This window comes from Panthera uncia (assembly GCF_023721935.1).
Source record: "Panthera uncia isolate 11264 chromosome B2 unlocalized genomic scaffold, Puncia_PCG_1.0 HiC_scaffold_24, whole genome shotgun sequence".
NCBI classification, from domain to species: Eukaryota; Metazoa; Chordata; class Mammalia; order Carnivora; family Felidae; genus Panthera; species Panthera uncia.
In genome coordinates, this window is record NW_026057580.1 from 79657358 (window position 1) to 79678170 (window position 20813).

The following is a 20813-nucleotide window of genomic DNA, read 5'->3' on the forward strand; positions in this document are numbered from 1 at the left end:
ACTGAATTTGTTCTTATCTACTGACACGGCATCACCAACAGGGTGACATTTACTCACTGGCATGTGCACTACATCGGCAAGTCTGAATACAAGTGCATTCATTTAAGAAATGACAACTCTGGGAAATCCAGCAAAATAGTAGTTTTTACCGTGTTTATCTGTCGAAGGACCTTCACCCTGACAGACTCTTTAGTATTGTAAATAGGGAAACACATTTTAGGGAGGTTAGCATTGTTGATCCCAAACTGCTGCCCAGGGAGTGACACATGATTGCACGCTGTCTTAAAAATAGCTGAGGCTTATATACATCCATCCAGAACTTCACCGGTTCTTTTACCTATACACATACATACAAACATGTGCACACACACCTCTCAATCTTTAATGGAGTGTTTTTCCTCGAGGTGGTCCTTAGTGATTATTTTAATCTAGTTTCACCTGTACAACTATATGGAAACTGTTGACACTTGGAACTACCTGGGCAATGTACCTGGGCAAGGTGTATCCATTTAGAAAAGCCTTTATTAAAAGTAGGGAGAACCTTGGCAAAATAAAATAAAACAAAATTGCAAAACTTAATTAATATAGATCTGTAATATGAAATAGTATTAAAATTGTCATATATATTATTTATTATGGTTTTAAATAAAACTTATCAGACTAATAAGACTTAATATAATCATCTCCTCGATCACATTTACTCCTCTGAAAGGAAGAAGAGCAATACAATCGCCTCCACTGCATCTAATAGGGTTTCTGGGAAGCATTTGTATCATGAGGGGAATAGGTGGATCAATTTCCTATTACTAGTTTCTGTAAAGGTGTGATATCATTGGTAACACAACACTAAGATGAAATGAGAATTTGTCAACTCCGTCTGCAACACCAGTCAATGTGATGTTTTTAAAGGCAATACCTTTGTTTTAATTTTTAACTTATCTGTAGTACTACATAGATATGACAAAAAGAAGTAAAAAAATTAAAATAAACCTCTGGAAAAAAGAATTTTGCCTATTAACTACCATAATGGAGACTGTGTACAAGTGACAATGGATTGTCAAGGTATTATTTCAAAGTTCTCTAATGCTCTCCTATGTTAGAGAGACTACTGGTTATGAATCCTCTAATTGTGGAAGGAAGAAGATTCTAAAATTTTGGTGTATTTAGATATATTGGGGCACTGGAGTTTGGGGTCTAAGAGTTAAGTAGAGCTTATAAAAGTGGGTGTGGCTATAAAAAGGTAACAAGAGGGATCCTTGTGGTGATTGAAATGTCTGTCTCTTGATTATCAATATCAATATTGTGATTGTGATGTGTTACCATTGGGATAAACTGAGTTAAGGGTGAGTGAAATCTCTTTGTATTAGTCCATAAAACTGCATATTAATATGAAATTATATCAAAATAAAAATTAAATAAAAGTTCCCAACTTAAAATTTTAATTTAGTTAAAATTTGAAACATACAAATGTTTTCTTATATTTTAGAGTTCAGCTGTCACTTGTCTGCAAATGAGACTCACAGATGATGAAATAAAAAAACACTTGGGAAATAAATACTAAGGGAAAAATTTAGAAATGTGTTCTAATGTTTAAGTAAAATTTTGTTCTTTTCATGAACATATGAGCTCCTAGGAGTGATTTACTTATGCAGGCATTGTTTGTGCAGGTAAAACGTCTTCATATATCTCTTAATTATACATTATAGATGTAGATATAAAATTATGGTCTTCAACATCTAAAAAAGTATATCAGTAATAAGAAAATTCAGAAACTGGTTTAAATTATCTGATAGTTTCTTAAGAAAAAAGATTCAGTTTGGGCATTTTGGAGATTGATCAGAGTGCTGAGTGAGAACATCTAGAAGTGACAATCAACAAAAGGAAACCCTGCCTAAAGATATTAGAGAGACAAAAACAGGATCAGAGGGAAGTAAGAACAGATACAATTTTTAAAATAGGTGGAAACTCAAGGGGATAGATAATACAATAACAAATGAAAACCAGCAGAAACAATGGAAACAATAATTAATAATAGAGCAGATCCACCAAGAACCCAGATAGTGGAGTTATCAAAGAATTTAAAATAACTATGTTTATTATGCTTATAGAGATAAAAACTGAGCTTGACAATTCCTACATAATTGACATATGTGTATCTCTCTTTGCATTAAGCAGCAATCCTGGAACTAAAATTAAGGATTGAATAAAGAGACAGTTATGAGGCAGACTAGCAGGCTAATGAGATTTGAAAAATTATTTAATAAATTGAAACTAGTTCAGACAGAAAATATCCAAAAGGAAAGATGCCGAGAAAATTGAAGGAAAATGCAGAAGATACATTAAGGAGACATGGAGGAAACAGTGAGGATATATATCTGTATAATCAGAATTCCAGAAACAGAGGAGAAAGAAAATGGAATAGAGGCAACATATGGAGATAGTATGACTTAAATCATTCCAAAACACATGAAAGACATCACGATAGCATCAAGAAGCTTGATAAAACTCAAGAAGGATTTTTAAAAAAATGTATAAAGGAATAGAAGAATAAAAAGTGGTGAAACAGCAAAGTAATAAAAAGAGTACAGGACACTGCTGATTATGAAAGACAGGAAGAAAAAATAAATTCAGCTAGAAAAAAATCACTTTCAAAAGAGAAATGAAAAGAGATCTAACTTTACAACAGAAATACTATAGGCCAGAAAAAAATGAATTAAAATATTTAATGTGCTGAAGGAAAATAGCTGCAAATCCAGAATCTCATACCTAGCAAAAATATTCAAGAAGGAAAGTAAGATAGTGACTTTCAAGCAGATGAAACAAGTCATTTATAACCCTCAGATCTGTACTGAGGGACATATTAAAGGGTGTGCGTCTGGTAAAAGAAGAACAATTCTTTCAGGAAACTCAGAATTTCTGGAAACTCCTTGTGTAGAAGGAATAAAGAACATGGAAAAGGATACACATGTATGTAAATCTAGAGCAATGACTCTCAAATATTAATGTAATTTAGAGTCACTTTAAAGGCTGGCCAGACAACACTGTGAGATCCCATCCCAAGATTTTGATTCAAGATGTCAGAGGTGGGCATTTACATGTCTCATAAGGTCCCAGGTAATGCCAATGCTGCTGGTCTGAAGCTCACATTTTGCAAACCATTGAGGAACGCTGGTTTATAAAACAATGATGCCTTGTGAAATTTAAAATTTGTATTGAATTCAGTCTATGCATATATGCACAATTATTTTGTGACAATGGTAGCTCTTCTGTTCAATAGGAAAAAGATGTCTTTTCAATAAACAGTCTCAATAAATGGTGCTGAGTCAACTGGATATTCATATTAAAAAAAAAAACAAAACAATACTCTATCCCTTTCTCACACCATGCACTAAAATCAGTCTCAGGGAGATTGTAGGTTAAAATGAAAGGCAAAAATAATAAAACTTCTAAAGGGTACTATCAGAGAATATGTGAGTGACCTTGAGATATTCTTAAACAAAACCCCCCAAATACTATTCATTGAAGAAAAATTGAACTATTTTAAAATTTAAAATTATACTAATCAGAGACCATATTAAAAGTGCAATGACACTTCACACACAAAGTTTATACAAATGGCCAAAAAACATGAAAATTTGCTCAACCTCATTAAAAATCATGGAAATTATACTCAAACTACCATGCAAACATGCCTGTTCAAAATCAGATGGGATAAGTTAAAATGATGGATAATAATAAGATATGTGAGAATGTAGCACAGTGAGAAATCTCATATACTTCTGGGGGGAGGGTGAAATAGCACAACCATTTGGAAAAGAGTTTGGTGTCATTTAGTAAATTTGAAGATACTCATCCCACATGACCCAGCAGTTTCATTCCAACATAAACCCATGTGCACCAACAGACATATATTAGAATGTTTATACGTCATGATTCATAATACCCCAAAATAGAAAAACAACTCAAATCTCCACCAACAGTAGAATAGACAAGAATATTGTTTATAAAATGGAATTCCATGCACCATCACCAAATATGAACTAACTACATGCAACACCATGGAGAAAAGAGCCCTCTTTCACAGACGTAACACTGAATGAAAACAGCCAATCACAAAGTTAAAATGAATGATTGCATTCATTTAAGTTAAAAAAAAAAAAACAGGAAAAACTAAATTGTAGTGCACAGCCACCTAGTTTATACAATTTTAAAGAAAAACAAGGAGGTGATGACCTTCAAAATGAAGATGGTGTAGCTTCCTTTGTTGGAAGGCAAGGCAAGTAGTTAGGAGGTGAGGAGAGAAGGGCTATGTGGGTACTGACAATGCTCTATTCCTTAACTGGGGTGGGCATTTACACAAGTCCGTGCTTTGTAATATACCACTGAGCTGTGCATCTTGTTTTGTGCCCCTTTCTGTATGTGTATTTTATTTAACAGCAAATGGGATAAAGTATTTTAAAATGTAAATTACTTACTATGTCCACTTTAAATATAATAGCAAACCAAATTGTGGTTTAAGGTTGCTTGAAAACACCAGAAGTCCTTAATTTAATTATTTTTCCAATAATACTTTAATTAATCCTTTAGTTAATTTATTCTTCTATTCTAGTTCTTACATTACTTTGCATTAATTTGGCAAGGTAAATTAATATTGAATAAGAATCAAACACTCTGAAGTCATCTGGATAAACACCTTGTTTAATTCTTAGGTTACTTTGCATATTTATTTTGGTTTCAGAACTGATTTCAAATGTAAGAGTAGAGGGAGAATAATAGTAAAATTATCAGAGTGAGGACTTAATAGTTTGTAAATATAATGAAGAAAATTTTTATATATACCTGTCTGACCTATTCCAACAAACCTACTGCATGATAGAGGCAATTTACACCATATATTGATATAGTAAAATGAACCTATTTGAAGAAGCCTATCATTTATAAATAATAAAAATATAATCACTAAATATAGGTCACACCATACTTTGGAGTAACAAAGTAAATTTTATCTTATAATTCCTTTCTAAAAATATGGTCTACTGTTTCCATCTCAGAGAGCAAAATTAAGTAATTGGTTTTTAAGTACCTTTAGGTTCTAAGATTTAAGCCTACTTGCATGCTAACAGGTTAGCTGGCCAGAGTTTCATGTGTGCTGTGGAAGTTGCAAAACCTCTGAGTTAGACATAAACAACTTTATTACTCAGGAACAGCAAGTAGTCTAAGCACCAACATATTTTAGGCTTGTTTTCTAAGCCCTGATTCTCACAAGCCTAAGAGAAGAGGGTCGGATGTTATTGGCCCACATAGTAGGTGGTGTTACAGGACAGTAGCTTTGAGAACAGGGGACCAAAATAAACCTGCCTGCCCTGTGCTAAGAAGGGAGATACTACCTCTATCTTCCCAAACTCTAAGCAAACCTTTCATTCAGATGGAGGTACTATCTCTAGCTTCCAATCTCTTCCAAGTCTGTGTACTAACACTGTATACACAGCCTTGAAAAGATAGGAGAAAAAGGGCAGTTTGTGCCCTGCTCCTATGACATTCAGAAACACAAGAGAGCCATGAAGAACTGTCTCTCAATATTGGTGAAACCTCTTCAGAAAATCTCTTTATAGAATCCACAGGAGACAAATTTTCTTCAAGTTCTAGAATATTGGCCAAAAAGAAACTTTTCGAAATCTTTTGAACTGTGAATTAAATTATGTTGATAGTTCACATTATATTCAGAATGCCTTTGAAGAGTCATAATTACATAAAGTCCTAGAAGGACATTAAATAAATAAATATATATATTATATTAAAAAATATAGTGTGTGTGAGTGTGTGTGTAATTTTCTGCCTTCCCATTTAAAGTGTAAATTCCTTGGGGGTAATGACTGTGTGTGTGTATGTAATGTATTCTTTTATTCTGGTTCTTACTAAACTTTGCATTAAATTAATGAATAAAATGCCAGAGGTCTGTCATCCTTCTCCTTTTTCTTTTGGTAAACATCATTGCTAAAGAACAATAAGAAGTGTGTGCCTGTAATCTGAGGGTTCTAATAGTCATCAAGGATGACAATGTTTACTTGTCCGCAAGACCGCCAATCCATAGAATCTACAAGAACGTCCCACACAGTGGAGCTCAGGAAATAATTGTTGCATTGAGTTGACTTGAATTTAGGACCCTATTCTAGTTTGTAAACCAAAAGTTGCTCTTAGGGACATGCGCAGTAAAACATGCTGTGCTTTGAAAAGAGAAAACAATCCTTTTCCTCAAACCCTTAGACAGTCATCTGAGGCTGAAAGACTGTTCATTTAATGATAATTCCAGTATACAGGTGTGTAACACTAAAAAGAATGATTGCATGTGTCTCCAGAAATATATGCTTTATTACGAGATGAGAAGTGTCTATTTTTCCTTCCTCTGGGACTGTTTTTGTTTTTTGCCCCGGTGCTCATTTCCATTCTGTTCAATAGTAAGTCAGCAGCCAGAATTCATCGTTGAAATACTATTCATGTAAGTTCCTCCAGAGGTGTAATCATCAACACAAAGCTTTGGGACCACTCTGGTCTCCTTTTCTAAATTAAACATATCTGTCAACAACAAATGCAAAAAGTACAAAATATTTCTGTGTACTTCCCACATCGAAATGATCTCCTAAGGGACTTAGAAAATGTGTGTTCGTGTGCATTGCCATCTACAACAGCTACTCGCCGGCCGCTCCGGGGTCTTGCACACAAAGGGTGAGAGAGGGGCGTGGGGAGGCCGCGAGGCGTCGATGGCCCGCCTGGCCAGGTGATGCCCGCTCGAGTAGCCTGCCGAGGAGTGGGGACAAGGGGAAGGCTAAACTTGGGGCTCAGGATATTTGCATGCGGCGGAAATCGCAGTCCTCCCCAGCGGAGTCAGGGTGAGAGGAGCGGGGTGCGTGCGCGAGCTGAGTGAGCGCTTACGTCGCAGCCAGATCTGTGCTGGGATAATTAGAGAGGAGTTGGGCTGAGCCGAGTCCTCTTTTAGCAGCGGCAGCCGGGGCCGCAGCAGCAGCAGCAGCAGCAGCAGCGGCAGCAGCAGCGGCAGCAAGAGCCCGGAGGGGCGCGCCTGACTCCCGCCGCCCGGGGCCCCCGTGGAGAGGCCCGCGCCCCGCAGCTGCCGCCCCGCCGCGCCCACCGCCCCGCGGCTCCGGCGCACAAAGGCGGCGGCAGCCGGCGTGGCCTTGTCCATCCAGGCGTTCGAACCCCGCTCCCTCCGTTCTCCTCTCCCAGGGACGCGAATGGCCGGGCCGGGCGAGGACCTGGGACGCCGGTGGCCCTAGCTCCGCACCCCCACCCTCCCGCTGGGAGAGGCAGCGGGCTGCTGGCTGACGATGTGGTCGCGGCTGCTCCCCAGTGCGTCTCCGGCCCGGGTCCCAGCTGCCGCCCCTCTTCGCTGCTCGCTCCATCCCGCGGAGAGGAGTTGATGCTGCTGTCGCCGCCGCCGCCGCCGCCGCCGCCGCCGCCGAAGCCGGGGCTGATGGATGCCAGGGAGTGCCGCATTGCTTAGCGTCCCCGCCTCCGGGTTTGCTGGTAGGAGCCCGCCGCTCTTCTCTCTTGCTTTGGGGTTTTGTAGAAAAGGTAGAGACGTTTTAATTTTATCCTCCACTCCTCTTCTCTGCCTTCTCTCCCCCCGTCCCCCGCCCCCAACCTCGCATTTGAAATGTGTGTTCTGGGAAAGATCCCCCTCCTCCCTCCACCTCCCCCCCTCCACCCCCGGGATAATTCCGTCGAAATAAAGGGTTAGAGGAAGGCAGAAGTTGCGGGTGGGGCTGGGGGGTGGGTAGCCCACGCTGGTGCCAACGCCACCGAAACCCTTCTGGTGCCTTCTGAGATCACGGTGTATCTAGGAAGGGAGGAGGGAAGGTGCGCTATCTGCAGAGTCTCCGCCTAATTGGAACATAATCATTTTAAACAAAATCCCACAAATGCCTTTTAAGAATAACATCTTTAAATAAGCATAAGGAAAAATAATTTCCCCCCCCCCCCCCCCTTCTCTCTTTTTCTTTCTGGCAAAGACGCTCTCTCCCCGCCCTGGAGCTCAGCGCTGAAGAGCCACCTTATTATTAATCAGAATTCCCATCGTTATCCCTGGCAGGCGCATCCTTCAGTAGGGACCGCAGAAGCATCACAGAGCTGGGGCTGAGATGTGCGTGGGGGTTGTTTTTGTTGCATCTTGGAAGAGAAGAGGACAGCATCAAGATCAGTGCCAACCGTGCTGGGTGGGCTTAGGGGTGTTTTGTTAGGGTTGAGGAAGGACAAGGAGTGTCGGGCCCGCCAGAGGTCCACAGCTCCTTAAAGGAAAGGGAAGAGGGAACCAAAGTGAGGTGTTGTTTTTAGGCGGTGGGAAAAGAAGTTCGTACTCCCACAAAAGAGCTGCCGAGAGGCAGGAGCAACAGGGTACTGGTCTGGACGCCAAGACAAACAATTTCCTGTACAGAAGAGGAAGCAGGCAGCAGGGAGGTCTGGAGGCCAGAGTGTGGTGGTGGCAAGGGCCAGGTCTGTTGTGGGACAGTCAGCAGGAGGAAGGGAAGGTTCAGGAACAAGCGGGACGATGACTCATTTACAAGCTGGTCTCTCTCCTGAGACCCTGGAGAAAGCTCGCCTGGAGCTGAACGAGAACCCAGACACATTGCACCAGGACATCCAGGAGGTGAGGGATATGGTCATCACCAGGCCGGACATTGGCTTTCTGCGCACAGATGATGCCTTCATCTTACGCTTCTTGCGGGCCAGGAAGTTTCATCACTTTGAAGCTTTCCGCCTTCTGGCCCAGTACTTTGAGTACCGGCAGCAGAACCTGGACATGTTCAAAAGCTTCAAGGCCACTGACCCTGGAATCAAGCAGGCACTGAAAGATGGCTTCCCTGGGGGCCTGGCCAATCTGGACCACTATGGCAGGAAGATTCTAGTCCTTTTTGCAGCCAACTGGGATCAGAGCAGGTAAATCCTAAATTCAAACTTGTACTAGGGATTCTTTTACTCCCCCATTTTCCGGATTTTACCCTGAGTCATGTCATAGTTTTACAGCCTTGGTGTTTTTGTTTATTTGGCTCATGGGGAGGGGAAAAGAAACTGAAACTACAAAATGAGGTTTTGGTGGCCATCCTGGGCAGTGGAAGAAAGGCTTTTCTTTTTACCTTTGAAACTCTTGCTTCGTGAGCACCTAGTTTCTACTGCAGCTTTCAGTGTTTTCCAGAACTGTGTTATTGTGCTGCAATCTGAATCATTCGCCTTCTAAATACAGCTGCTATATTTTTCACCTCTTGAATAAGTTTACTGTTCTATGGAAAAATGAGTCTGAGAGTGGAGACCACTTTTCCTCCTTGTTCCTAAAGAAATTCTTAAACTAAATTCATCATCATCATCACTGTCATCACCATCACCATCATCCTCCTCATCACCATCACCATCACCATCATCCCTCTTCTTAGCACTGAAGTTTTATTTTTAAAGAATAGCGTGGTGTTCAAGCAAGATCAAGTAGTTTTGTGGCTTGGAAACTTTTCTGCTTGGTGATGTGTAGATGAAGGAATAATACGATGTGTGTCACCTCAATGAAAAGGAAGAGTTGTGCCCTCTCGCTGAGCATGCCTGCTGACACTGAAAATAAAGGCTGACTGGTGTGTGTGTTCTACACCTGCCACTAATCTAAAGAATGTGTTTCCTGTCTGATGTGATTTCTCATCTTTTGTAAGGGAGTGGAAAATGTTCAGATATGTCAGTTGGTAGACTTTTGAGCTCTATTGCTTTTTAACGGAGGGGAAATAATATTTTTATTTCATCTACATTATAATAGCAAGATGCAGAGAGGGACTCTTCCACTTGCTCAGTCAAAATTATTTTCTCAGACTGAAAGATATAAAAAATTATGAAAGACTCTTGTGTAAGGTAGTTTCAATTAAGTTCAAAGCTAAATATATTTCATGGGACTTAAAAATGTTAGCAGAACTATGAATCATAAGAAGCTGGTTGTTATAACATTGGTGTATTTTTAGTTCTGTGAATGGTGACTTTTGATGCATCTGGTTAGTTGAAAACATCTCAGGAACAATTGTAAAAGACTTTTACAGTTACTGAGAAAGTTTATTGATCTTACAGCTTTCTAGATAGGCTTCTTGGATTATTGAAACCTTAGAATGTGAGCTAATATTTTAAACAGGGTTTTACTTTTTTTAAGTTTTTAAAAAATATTTCTATTTATTTTTGAGAGAGACAGAGAGAGAGAGAGAGAGAGCGAGCAGGGGAGAGGCAGAGAGAGAGGGAGACAGAGGATCCAAAGTGGGCTCTGTGCTGACAGCAGAGAGCCAGATACAGAGCTCAGACTCACAAATCATGAGATCATGACCTGGGGCCAAGTCAGATGCTTAACTGAGTGAGCCACCCTTAACCAACTGAACCACCCAGATGCCCCTAACAGGTTTTTTTTTTTTTTTACTCTTTATATAGTCACCTATTCCCTGTAATTCTAAGTTGAGAACTACTCTGATTTCTTTTAGATAAATATAAAGACAAATTACTACCTGAAGAATCATAAAGCTAAGAAACTTAGAGTTAGCTATTGAGGGGGAATAGAGTTCTGTTTCTTATTTTGGTTATTTATAAAGATCTCACTGTACTTTTTATGAGGTGGCAAAGTTTAAAGGACCAAGAAAAGCCACTATTTGGCCACAATTTATCTTTAAGAAATTTTTGTTTCCCGTCTGAGATGGACATTGTAGGGTTATGCAAATCAATTATTGTGTATATCAAAATTGAAAAATTTCCTCAAGAAAGAACCTAATCCATATATCAGAGTGGCATTTTGTTTATTGTGAGCTACAGTAAAATGGGAGCTGAGGAAATTTTATATTTAAATATATCTCAAAATCTCTCTGTTAAAGATATTAGAGAGGCAGATTGCATTCAGTGAAACTTGCATATACATCAGACCTTTATTCACTTATCTTTATAAGTGAACTAATATTCACACTGACATAAATCTAATTAAGATGAAAGAGTTCTCCTCTATATGGGAAGTTAATATTCCAGATTTAAAGAATATGTTTTAGTTCTCTATCTCATTCTTTCATAGAAAGGATAGGTTACTAGTAATCAGAATCTATCTCCTTGGAAATCCATAATGGGTGATGATTTATTAATTGGTATATAAAATTATTTTTATAATTTAAACATTAAAATCTCATATGTGTGAAATTAAAAATGAGAAGCTATTTCTTATAAAAATACTCTATCAGGATCCTTAGGCTAAAATTTGTAAATTCTGTTTCTATGGTTGGAAATAAACAGGTATAATCAAGAAGTTATAGAATGTCAAGAACAGAAGGTACACAAGTTATTTTGAGCTTGTCTAAAATTCCTCCTATATTCTTAAAAAAATCATTCCCTCCTTCTTCCTACCTGCCCCCTATCTCAGATCTACATGTATCCAATAACAAGGACTAGTGGATCATCAGTTCTATCGTCTTAACATTCTCTGTAAACTTTTATCATTGAGATATGTGTCTAAGAACTGCCCTGGAGCCTGCAGGACAGTTTCTGGCAATACCTTTCTGGCAGTATCAGGGTCTCACCAGCCCTTCTCCTACCTTTGGTCTGAATCCTTTTCCTTCCCACACTGCACAGCCTCAATTTTTAACTGACTCGACTTCTACAGAAGTCTGTGTCACCTTCCCTTGATGTTTACCTTACTGCTGTTCTGTTAGGTGAACATGCTACCTGCCAAATTCTCTTCGTTCCCATGCCTTCCCTGTTCTGGGAGTCAGATCCTGCTCTCATCCTTCCAGACCAAACAACCTGGGTCTCTTGAGAAGACTGCACATCTGATCATGATTTGGACCACCTTCCTTGTGTTGTTCAGTGAATTGCCTGGCTTTCAACAACTTTTTTGAAAAGTAGCATTGTTTTAAAGAAAATAAAATAGCATTGTTTTAAAGAAACAATAGGTGGGAATGTCCAAGATTACACAGGGAAATTCCAGAAAAGAGGTAGAAGAAAGTGTCTCCTTTATTTGGAAATAAGGTTATTTCCAACCTCCCAAGGGAAAAGCAAGATTTTTTTTTTTTAATGAATTTTGAAAAAATTTGTAAAGATCTCTGAAATAACTGATCTGTATAACAACAAAGATGAAGTCTTATGTTATTATATTTACAATAGCATGTGACCTAGAGTTAATGCAAATCTATATTGAGTTGAAGTGAGTTACGCATTAAAAAGAAAGAATTCTAAGTAGGAAGTTATCTTATATATACTTTCTCCTATGTTAAATTTGTAGGACAGTTTTCTGTGCTCCTCGGGAGACTAGCAAAAGTAAATGTGTGTGAGCTGTGACTATAAATAAAATAGTGGCTCTTTCCACTGCAATGTAGTGCAGGTCAGTTTCAGGTTATTGCAAAGAATTGGACCATTTCCAAAGCTTTTATAAGAGACATGGAATCTTCAGGAAGACTAAGGTAAAATAATAATATTCACAGCATTATCACATTCTAATATATCTAAAAAATATTTAAAATACTGAAATGTCAAAATGACTTTCAATGTGATTTGTGGTTTTTCTCAAAAGGATAGAATAGGCTCAGATTACTTATTACATTTATTGAGTAGGCTCTACCTTGGTAAAGATTCATACAATTTCATATCATTTCTTTCAGTTTGTCTAACATAATTTCTGAAAACAAAAGTAAATTCCACAAAATTACAAACAATTGAATCGTTACACCACATCACTAGGATGCAATAATCTTCCACATATCATGTGCTGTATTTCTTTCCTGGATGATAGTGCCCTGATTAGGACTCTACAGATACCTTCAAACTGTCCATTTGATTGCAACAACAGAACATGAGGATAATGTAACACTGAAGCTAGAAGGGATCATACTACTTTAAGAAAAGGACGTTTGGAATGAAAGTAGATCACAGTTTAGACCCTAGAGCATGAGAGCAGGTATCTGAGAAGTTGAAATTCACTGGACCGTAGTTCTTGCAAACACTCGTGAGGAAATTATGTCACCTGAAACGTCCTGATGACACCCATTCTGATAGTTGGCCCGTAGGCTGTCAGCATGCAAGTAGCATTTTACCTCATTAGAATTCAGGGTAGTCCTCTACACTTTTGTACAGCAAACAAGCATTTATCTGGAAGCTGGTTAATAACCTTTAGAAAACAATTACATACAGCTAAAATAAACGACTCCTAATATAGTGGCAATTCAGAAGCACTGACCGTCTTGCATTATGTTTGGCTTGTCATGATAAACATTGATTATCACTTACAGTATTGAAGCTCTGGAAGGGATAGAAGACTAGCGGGTCAAACATTATGCTATGATTCTCTAACTTATCCTGGAATTTGCCTAAAAAACATATCATTGTAGTTTGTTTGTTCCTATTGTGTGGCTTTTTCACAAAAAAGACAATGATAATGTTTGCAAGTTCAGATTGAATTATGATTCTGCTCACATTTATTAAAATAATGTGGTCAGTCTCCAAACTGAAAGACAGTTAAGTTGATAATAGATTAAAATTTTAAGATAGACATAGATTATACAGATTTGTTTTAATCCCACCATGAAGTTTTATTCTTCTCTGGAAGTGTGCTATGAAATAAAACAAAATGAAGTAAAAATTGCTAGGAACAGTCAAGCACAATTAACTAGATAATTAGGGAGAAACACTCACACTCAGTGATCTTGAAAACAAAACAAAAAAAACAAACAAAAGAAAATAGGCTTCATCTTGAGGCCTGATTTTTGAAGACTCAGTTTATTAAAGTTTATATTTATTTGTGTTTCAACGTTTTGTTTTACGGTGTTATATATCGTGTCAAGGTCAGGAATCCTTACCTTTCAAACCCTGGAGACATCATTGTGCTATGTTATGGGTGGGTTTTGAGATTCAGTCAAAACTGGAAAAGCATGTGTGGATTCCATGGCACTTCTGTTCCAGCAGAACCTCTCTGTATTGCTTCCTTATAAGGAGGCTCTTTTAACAAAGATTCTGGAAACTGCATCTTATTCCAGACTATGCCCTTGGTTCATACCATGGAAAATGGGAAAGAAAAAAAAAATTGTCCTGCGAAATGTTAGTGGAATATTGGAATGAATCTCTGGAAAAAAATAGGACGGTCTCTAGAAACTGGGGCAATTATACAGTAATTAGTGAAATAATCTTGAAATAACAGCAAAGACCAAGAGTGCCAACCTTAAAGTAGGATGTTGATTGGGTCTGACTTGAACTGGGCTATTTTCATATTTTAGATATACAACTTTAAACAAAGTTGAAGAGAAGCAAAGGATTTGACGTTTACTACACTGCACTGACAGGATACCTCTAAAGAAATGTTTAAAGATATTTTAAAACATAAGCCAATAGTTAGTAAATTACTGTTATCCTTAGTCAATGAATACATTTCTTCCATTCTTAGAAAGGTTGAGCTCTTTTACATGACTGAGGGCAAGTACATATATTTTACTAACATAATAAACAGTACTACTGACATGAGGGAAAGGATGTCCCTGTACGTCAGGTCCTTATAACATCAAATAACTGAACAAACAGTACTCCATTCAAATCATTAAAAACAAAAAGTGCCTCAGGTGGTTGAGCGTCTGACTTTGACTCAGGTCCTGATCTCACTGTTCGTGAGTTTGAGCCCTGTGTCAAGATTTAGATCCCCTGTCGCCCTCTCTCTCTGCCACTCCCTTGCTCATGCTCTGCCTCTCCCTCTCTCTCTAAAATAAATATTTTAAATAAATAAATAAATAAATAAATAAATAAATGCTGAAATACACCTGAGTTGAGCATTTGTTATATAAAAGAAATTTAGTAGGTGACAGGGCAAATAAAGACATATGACATATTCTTTGTGCCGTCAAGAGATATATGACCTCTGGGAGGAAAAAACATGAAACATTAAATAACTACTAGAAAGATTGTAAGTGCTTAATGAGAGTACCATTTGCCTGCGCTCGAAGTTCAGGGCAAAGGGGCAGCTGTGGACTACACAGTGTTGTGCCGAGAGAACATCGCCTTCTCTGTTAACTGAATTCAACCTTTTATTGTCTCATTTTAATGCTTTAATTAATTACTTTATTTATTCATTGATTTAAAACACTTTTATAGCATGTGTGATGTGCCAGGCACTCTTCTAAGTCCTTTGCAAACATTAACGTAGTAAATCTTTATCACAATCCTACAAGGCCAGTGTTATTAACATCCACATTTTGCAGATTAGGAAACTGAGGCACTGGGCGGTGAAATATTTCACCCATGATCATACAACTAGTAGGTGAATTGGTCAAACTTTTTTTGTGTGTGTAGACAGCTATCAACGTAAGTCTAAGGACAAACATAAACCTAGCGGAAAAATTCCATCTGTCATTTACAAAATCTTGATTGAACGTCAGAATAGACAATGAGAAAGTTAAATTGCTAGAATAATCTTCTGAAGACAAAGACTTAGCAGACATTTGCTTAGAGTATTCTACCCTGAAGAGTTGCCTTTCTGACATTTGCATTTTTTCCATTACAATTCTATTTTGTTTTGTTTTACTTTATTTTATTTTGGTGGCAGTAGGTGCACATTTTTTAAAACTTTTTTCCCCCAAAGAAAGACATTATTCCTGTAGATGTTTCATTTTCAGTGATTCACTTGTTCTCACTCACCTACACTCCCACAGCAGTAAAACTAAAGCAAGGCTCAGACAGCTAATCTTCTGCACTCAGTGACACAAGCCAGACAGATGAATATTTCAGAGTTCATATTTTCTCCAGGGTTTGTAGACTTCTCCTCTTTCTATTCAGACTCTTATGAATGTCTTCTTGCCTTTCCTTCACCAAAGCCTGCTGCTGGGGCCAGGTTGGAACATGCCCTGGAACCTGGCATGGTGCCACGTTGGTATTGACTTCTTGATCTGTCTTCTGACATACATACTGCTGAGACCTGAAAAAGCAGATCAGCTATTCATTAGACTGCGTTCTAGGTACGAGGCACCATGGGGTGTGGAGAGAACTGAGGATTCAGAAGGACCCGGCTTCTCATCTAGGCTCCCCGCTTTACTCCCATGGTGATTGTGGGCAAACTGTTCAAATTCCCTGAGACCCTGTGTCCTCATCTCCAAAATAATAGGAACAAAGCCAGCACAGAGACTCTGGGCTTGTTTTGAGATTAAGATAATGCATTTGAAATCGCCTTGGAACTCTTAAATGATTACACAGATAGAGGTGTTATTATTGCCACTGAGTAATATAAAACACCTAGATAGGTTCATCAACTTTAGTACTGATGATACCCTGAGGCGTTAATACAGGCAATTCTTCGCCTTTGTCTTTCCCCTTAGCACCTTTCTAATAGGAAGTGCTTCAGACATTAGAAACATGGCTTAATGAAAACTGAGGGGAGGGGCAGCCTTAATGAAGAATTTAATAATGGCTGATTGATTTAGTGACAAAGGGAAATTGCTTGCTGTTGTGCTGTTCAGTGTGATGCCAAGATGCCAGTTTTTCCTTGTCAGGCTGGAAGAAAAGATTGGGAAGTAGGAAGGTAATGACTTGTTTGTGATTTAGTTTGCTCTTTGCACCGATTGTAAGTTGTAGAGGATGCCCCAGGAGAGCACAGGCCAGTCAGCCCCCCAAATCCTTGCGTGGTCTGAGGCAGGAGAACACGCTTCCTTGGTCTTGATTGTACAGGTAGTAAATAGGAGATATAGGTGTCAGTCTTCTCCATACAGTTTTTACATATTCTAGCAGCTCTGCTGTCTTTCAAGAGCCATGGTCTGTATAGCTTGGTGTCCCAGTTGTAAAATCCCTTTCTGGTGTTATTATTTCTTCTTACTACATGCTATGCATCATCCTCTCCAAGTTGATTTCAGATTCAGGATTTACTTAATGCTGTTTTGGAAAGCACAATCCAGAGTCAAGAGCTGCATTAATGTGCTAGTTTGTTATTTATGGCTTTCTTCCAACATACGAGGGAAGAAGAAAAATGGTGGAGCTCCTGTTGTTGGGATGTAAACCTCACACATGAACATATTTATTGCAGTGACCTCAGATTTGTAGAGTACAACAGCTAAACATAATTTCAAAGAGAAGGATGAAGGTAGGATTCCTGAAGATATAAAATCCCTCATTTCTTTGGAAGATATTTTACAGACTTTGGCAAGATTTCATGTAATAAGATTCTGCTTATGAATAGCCTGCTGAGCTGTTAATGGTAGTAATGTGACATGTTTGACAACAGAGGACTGGCGTGTCAAGAGTGGTTTTGACCTGCCCTTTGAATACAGTTAGCTAAGATGTTTTAATGTTTCTTTTCTTTGATTTAGACATATAATGATTTAGATAAAGATCATTTGATTCTCTTTTTGAAGCAAGATATTAAATTTAAAAACTTGATGAAATTTACTCTTGAAAACTTTGCAAACATGCTTTTCTTCATTGCTGATAATAGGATTTGCCTTGTTTTATTTCCTTTGGAATAACAATATATGTGTAAATTTTTCTCTTGACTTGGCCTCAGTTTTGGAAAACCATACTCAAAGTGTGTTATTTGAAACAAAATGCCTCTTGAATTCTGCCTTCACTGGTGCTATGGTTTATTCTCACTGCAAATAGTACATCATCCTTCCAAAGCTGATTTCAGATTCAAGTGTTACTTAATGCTATTTTGGTATTAATGCTATTTGGTATTTCTATAGGTAACATAAGGATGATCATAACGGAGATAGATTCTAAATTGGGCTTTTCTAATTAAAAATACTTTAGCATGATATTATGATGAATTTCAGGAATTAAAATGAACATATATTTTAAATGGGGCTCTAAGCCTAAACCAGAAATATAACCTTTTTCCTTCATCTTTCCAGTCTGTGTAGGTCTATAGACTTTTTGTCATAACACTAAGTTAGGCTATTATATTTATAAAGGAGATAGGCCAGCCATGGCGTGACAAATAAAGGTATTCAGCCATACATATTTCATAGATTTAAAGACAAATAGGTAACAGAGCTCTACACAAAGTTTTATTGTCTTATGTATTCAGGAAGTATTTTGAGATGTTATATCCTTAGGCATATAAAAAGCCTGTATACTTTCCAAAGATTTAAAAATAATTTTTTGATCCTCGCCTTTTATAAGAATAAGTTATCTAAAGATCATCAATAATTTTTAAGTATAAACAGCCTTCAGTTCTGATTATATCCTGCCTAGTACACTATGTCTATGGTTACCATTACAATAAAAAGCATGCTCTGTATGTATTCCAACCAACATTTACTGAGCACTTTCTGTACACCTAGCGCTATGGAAGTGCTTTCACCTGCATCATGTCTTTGACTTTCCTCTCCTCCCCCCACCCCCCACCCCACCATTGCCAGTGAGATATAGTAAGATAATAATAGGTACTTCCATTTTTCATATTAGGGAACTGAGGCTCAGAATTACAGATCAATGACATGTCCTGGACCACACAGCTAATGAGGGACAGGGAAGGAATTCCATCTTGAAGTCTTCTGACACCATGCTTGATTAATGTTGGGATCCCAAAGGGATTCTATTCCAAACAACTGATTTTACAGATGAGGAAATGATACCCAAAGCAAGTGAAAAATCACCTGAAGTTCCTTCTGAATTACTATGCTTTCTCCATTTGCCTCCAAATGTTTTTAGAAGTAAAAATAGAACTACTCCCTCATATGTACTCACTGTCTCATACTGTCTTCCTGGTGAGCCCATTACTTCCACTCACCTAATCCAGCAATCCTCTTCATCTCACTTGTTTCCTGAGGTCAAGATTTATTTCTCTAGCTTTTCCTAGACATGTCCACCTGAATATATGAGGGGAGAAAACTTAAAATGCAGGCTGCTCAAAAATTGAAATTGTTAACATTTTCATAAATTCAGTGGTTCCTCTTGAAATGCTGGGATTTCCTTCTTGAATAATTATCTCATTTTCTTCTCAGCTCTGATTACATTACCCTTTCACTTACTTGAACTTAAGATCTGTATGTTTTTGACTCTGGAATTTGCACCCTTGAGCTTTCTCCTGAGTTTAGGATCTACTTTTTCAGATATTTACTTGATATATCTTTCTGAGTGTACCACATATTTCTCATACAATGGGTTTTATTCTAAACTCTACATTTCCAACTATCCCCAAAGGTATCCTCTTCTTGCATTATTGATTTTGATTAAAGATTTTACCATTTACTCAGGCTCTGAGGCTAGAAAATCTTTGTGTGTGTCATCTTTTACTCTTCCTTTAATCTTAGTCTCAGCATCTAATCAAGTATCAAATTTTAACAAGTTCATCTCTAAAATACTTCTCAAATTTGCCTTTTTTTTTTTTTTTGCTCTTCTTTCTGCTGCCTTCACTGAGGCTGTGTCTTACTCCACAATTAGTGTTCTTGTGCTCTAGTCTACTCCCATTTTACAGCAACATAAAGAGCATTCATTGGGTTCTTCCAATGTGCCAGGCACTGTGCTAAGTGCAAGGCTGAAAAAGATCAAGACTCAATCACCTTTCTTTTCTTGCAGCTTTATGACATAAACTCAGTACAAGTAATTAAAATCTGTTGACAGTTTTAGACCCTAGTGTTATTTAACCCTAGTGTTCTTGTTTATTGGTGAAATTTCTTCAAATCTCATTTTTTTTAAATTTTGGAAATATGAAGGTACAAAGTGTTAGAATTACTGAGAGTGTTCCTGAGCTGCTTAAAAAACTACCATGCCTAGTTTTCAGGATAGTCGAAATGAGATTTTAGAAAATCATAGGAAGGCCTGGAAGTAAAGAAATGGTTGTAAAATATGAAACAGTGTATGTTTTCAAAAGCATTTTAGTTTGGTTGGTAGAATACATGTTAAATTCTAATATGTCCCCTGAGTGCAGTAAATAAATGTCCTCTTAGGAGAAGATTTTTAAATAAAATAATCTTAAGACTCCTGAGGTATCTTAAGGGAAATTTACAGTGTGGTAAACACTATCTATAGTTTTGGTGAAAGTGGTTGTCAAATTTAATGCAGTACATTTCTATTGCTGATAGGTACACACTGGTGGATATTTTGCGTGCCATCTTACTTTCTTTAGAAGCTATGATTGAAGATCCTGAGCTTCAAGTGAATGGATTTGTTTTGATCATAGACTGGAGTAACTTCACCTTCAAGCAAGCCTCCAAACTTACACCAAGCATGCTGCGACTGGCTATTGAAGGCCTTCAGGTAAAGATTTATAAATTACCCAGTTTCTCAGTCTTTCACGTTTGATTTCTCTCATCTGATGTGTTAGAATGACGAAATGTCTTACAGAATAATAAAAGGGGGAGCCTGGGTGGCTCAGTTGGTTGAGTGTCCGACTTCAGCTCAGGTCATGATCTTGCAGTTAGTGAGTTCGAGCCCTGCGTCAAGGTCTGTGCTGACAGCTCAGAGCCTGGAGTCTCCTTTGGATTCTGTGTCTCCATCTCTCTCCACCCCTCCCCTGCTCACACTCTGTCTCTGTCTCTCTCAAAAATGAATAAACTTAAAAAAAAATTAAAAATAAAAAAATTTAAAAAAGAATAATAAAAACATTTTTTTAAAAATAGTTTTTAAGCACAAGCACTAAAACCATAACTGGACAAAGGATTATAGAAGGAAAGTTGAAAGATGTGGCCTTTTCGTAGATGGGAGTTTGTAATACTGAGTGCAAATCTTACTACATCTAAACATAAATGTGGGTGCCAATTGGAGATTTTTATCTTGAGAAGCAGAACAAAGAGCACGTTTTCGATTTTAATTATTAGCTATTTAGCTTTCTTGTTTTGTTTCTCTTTCTT

The 20813-nt window shown here is 38.0% G+C and overlaps 1 protein-coding gene across 1 annotated transcript in view; it reads left to right on the top strand.

Moving 5' to 3' along the window:
• The first annotated feature begins 8054 nt into the window (after nt 1-8054).
• CLVS2 (clavesin 2) overlaps nt 8055-20813 on the top strand; it is a 63746-nt gene continuing 50987 nt past the window's right edge. Inside the window, exons 1-2 of the mRNA XM_049654295.1 lie at nt 8055-8949; nt 20046-20220. Coding sequence (XP_049510252.1) covers nt 8561-8949; nt 20046-20220 — 564 coding nt within the window. The 5' untranslated portion in view covers nt 8055-8560. The remainder of the gene's footprint in view (nt 8950-20045; nt 20221-20813) is intronic.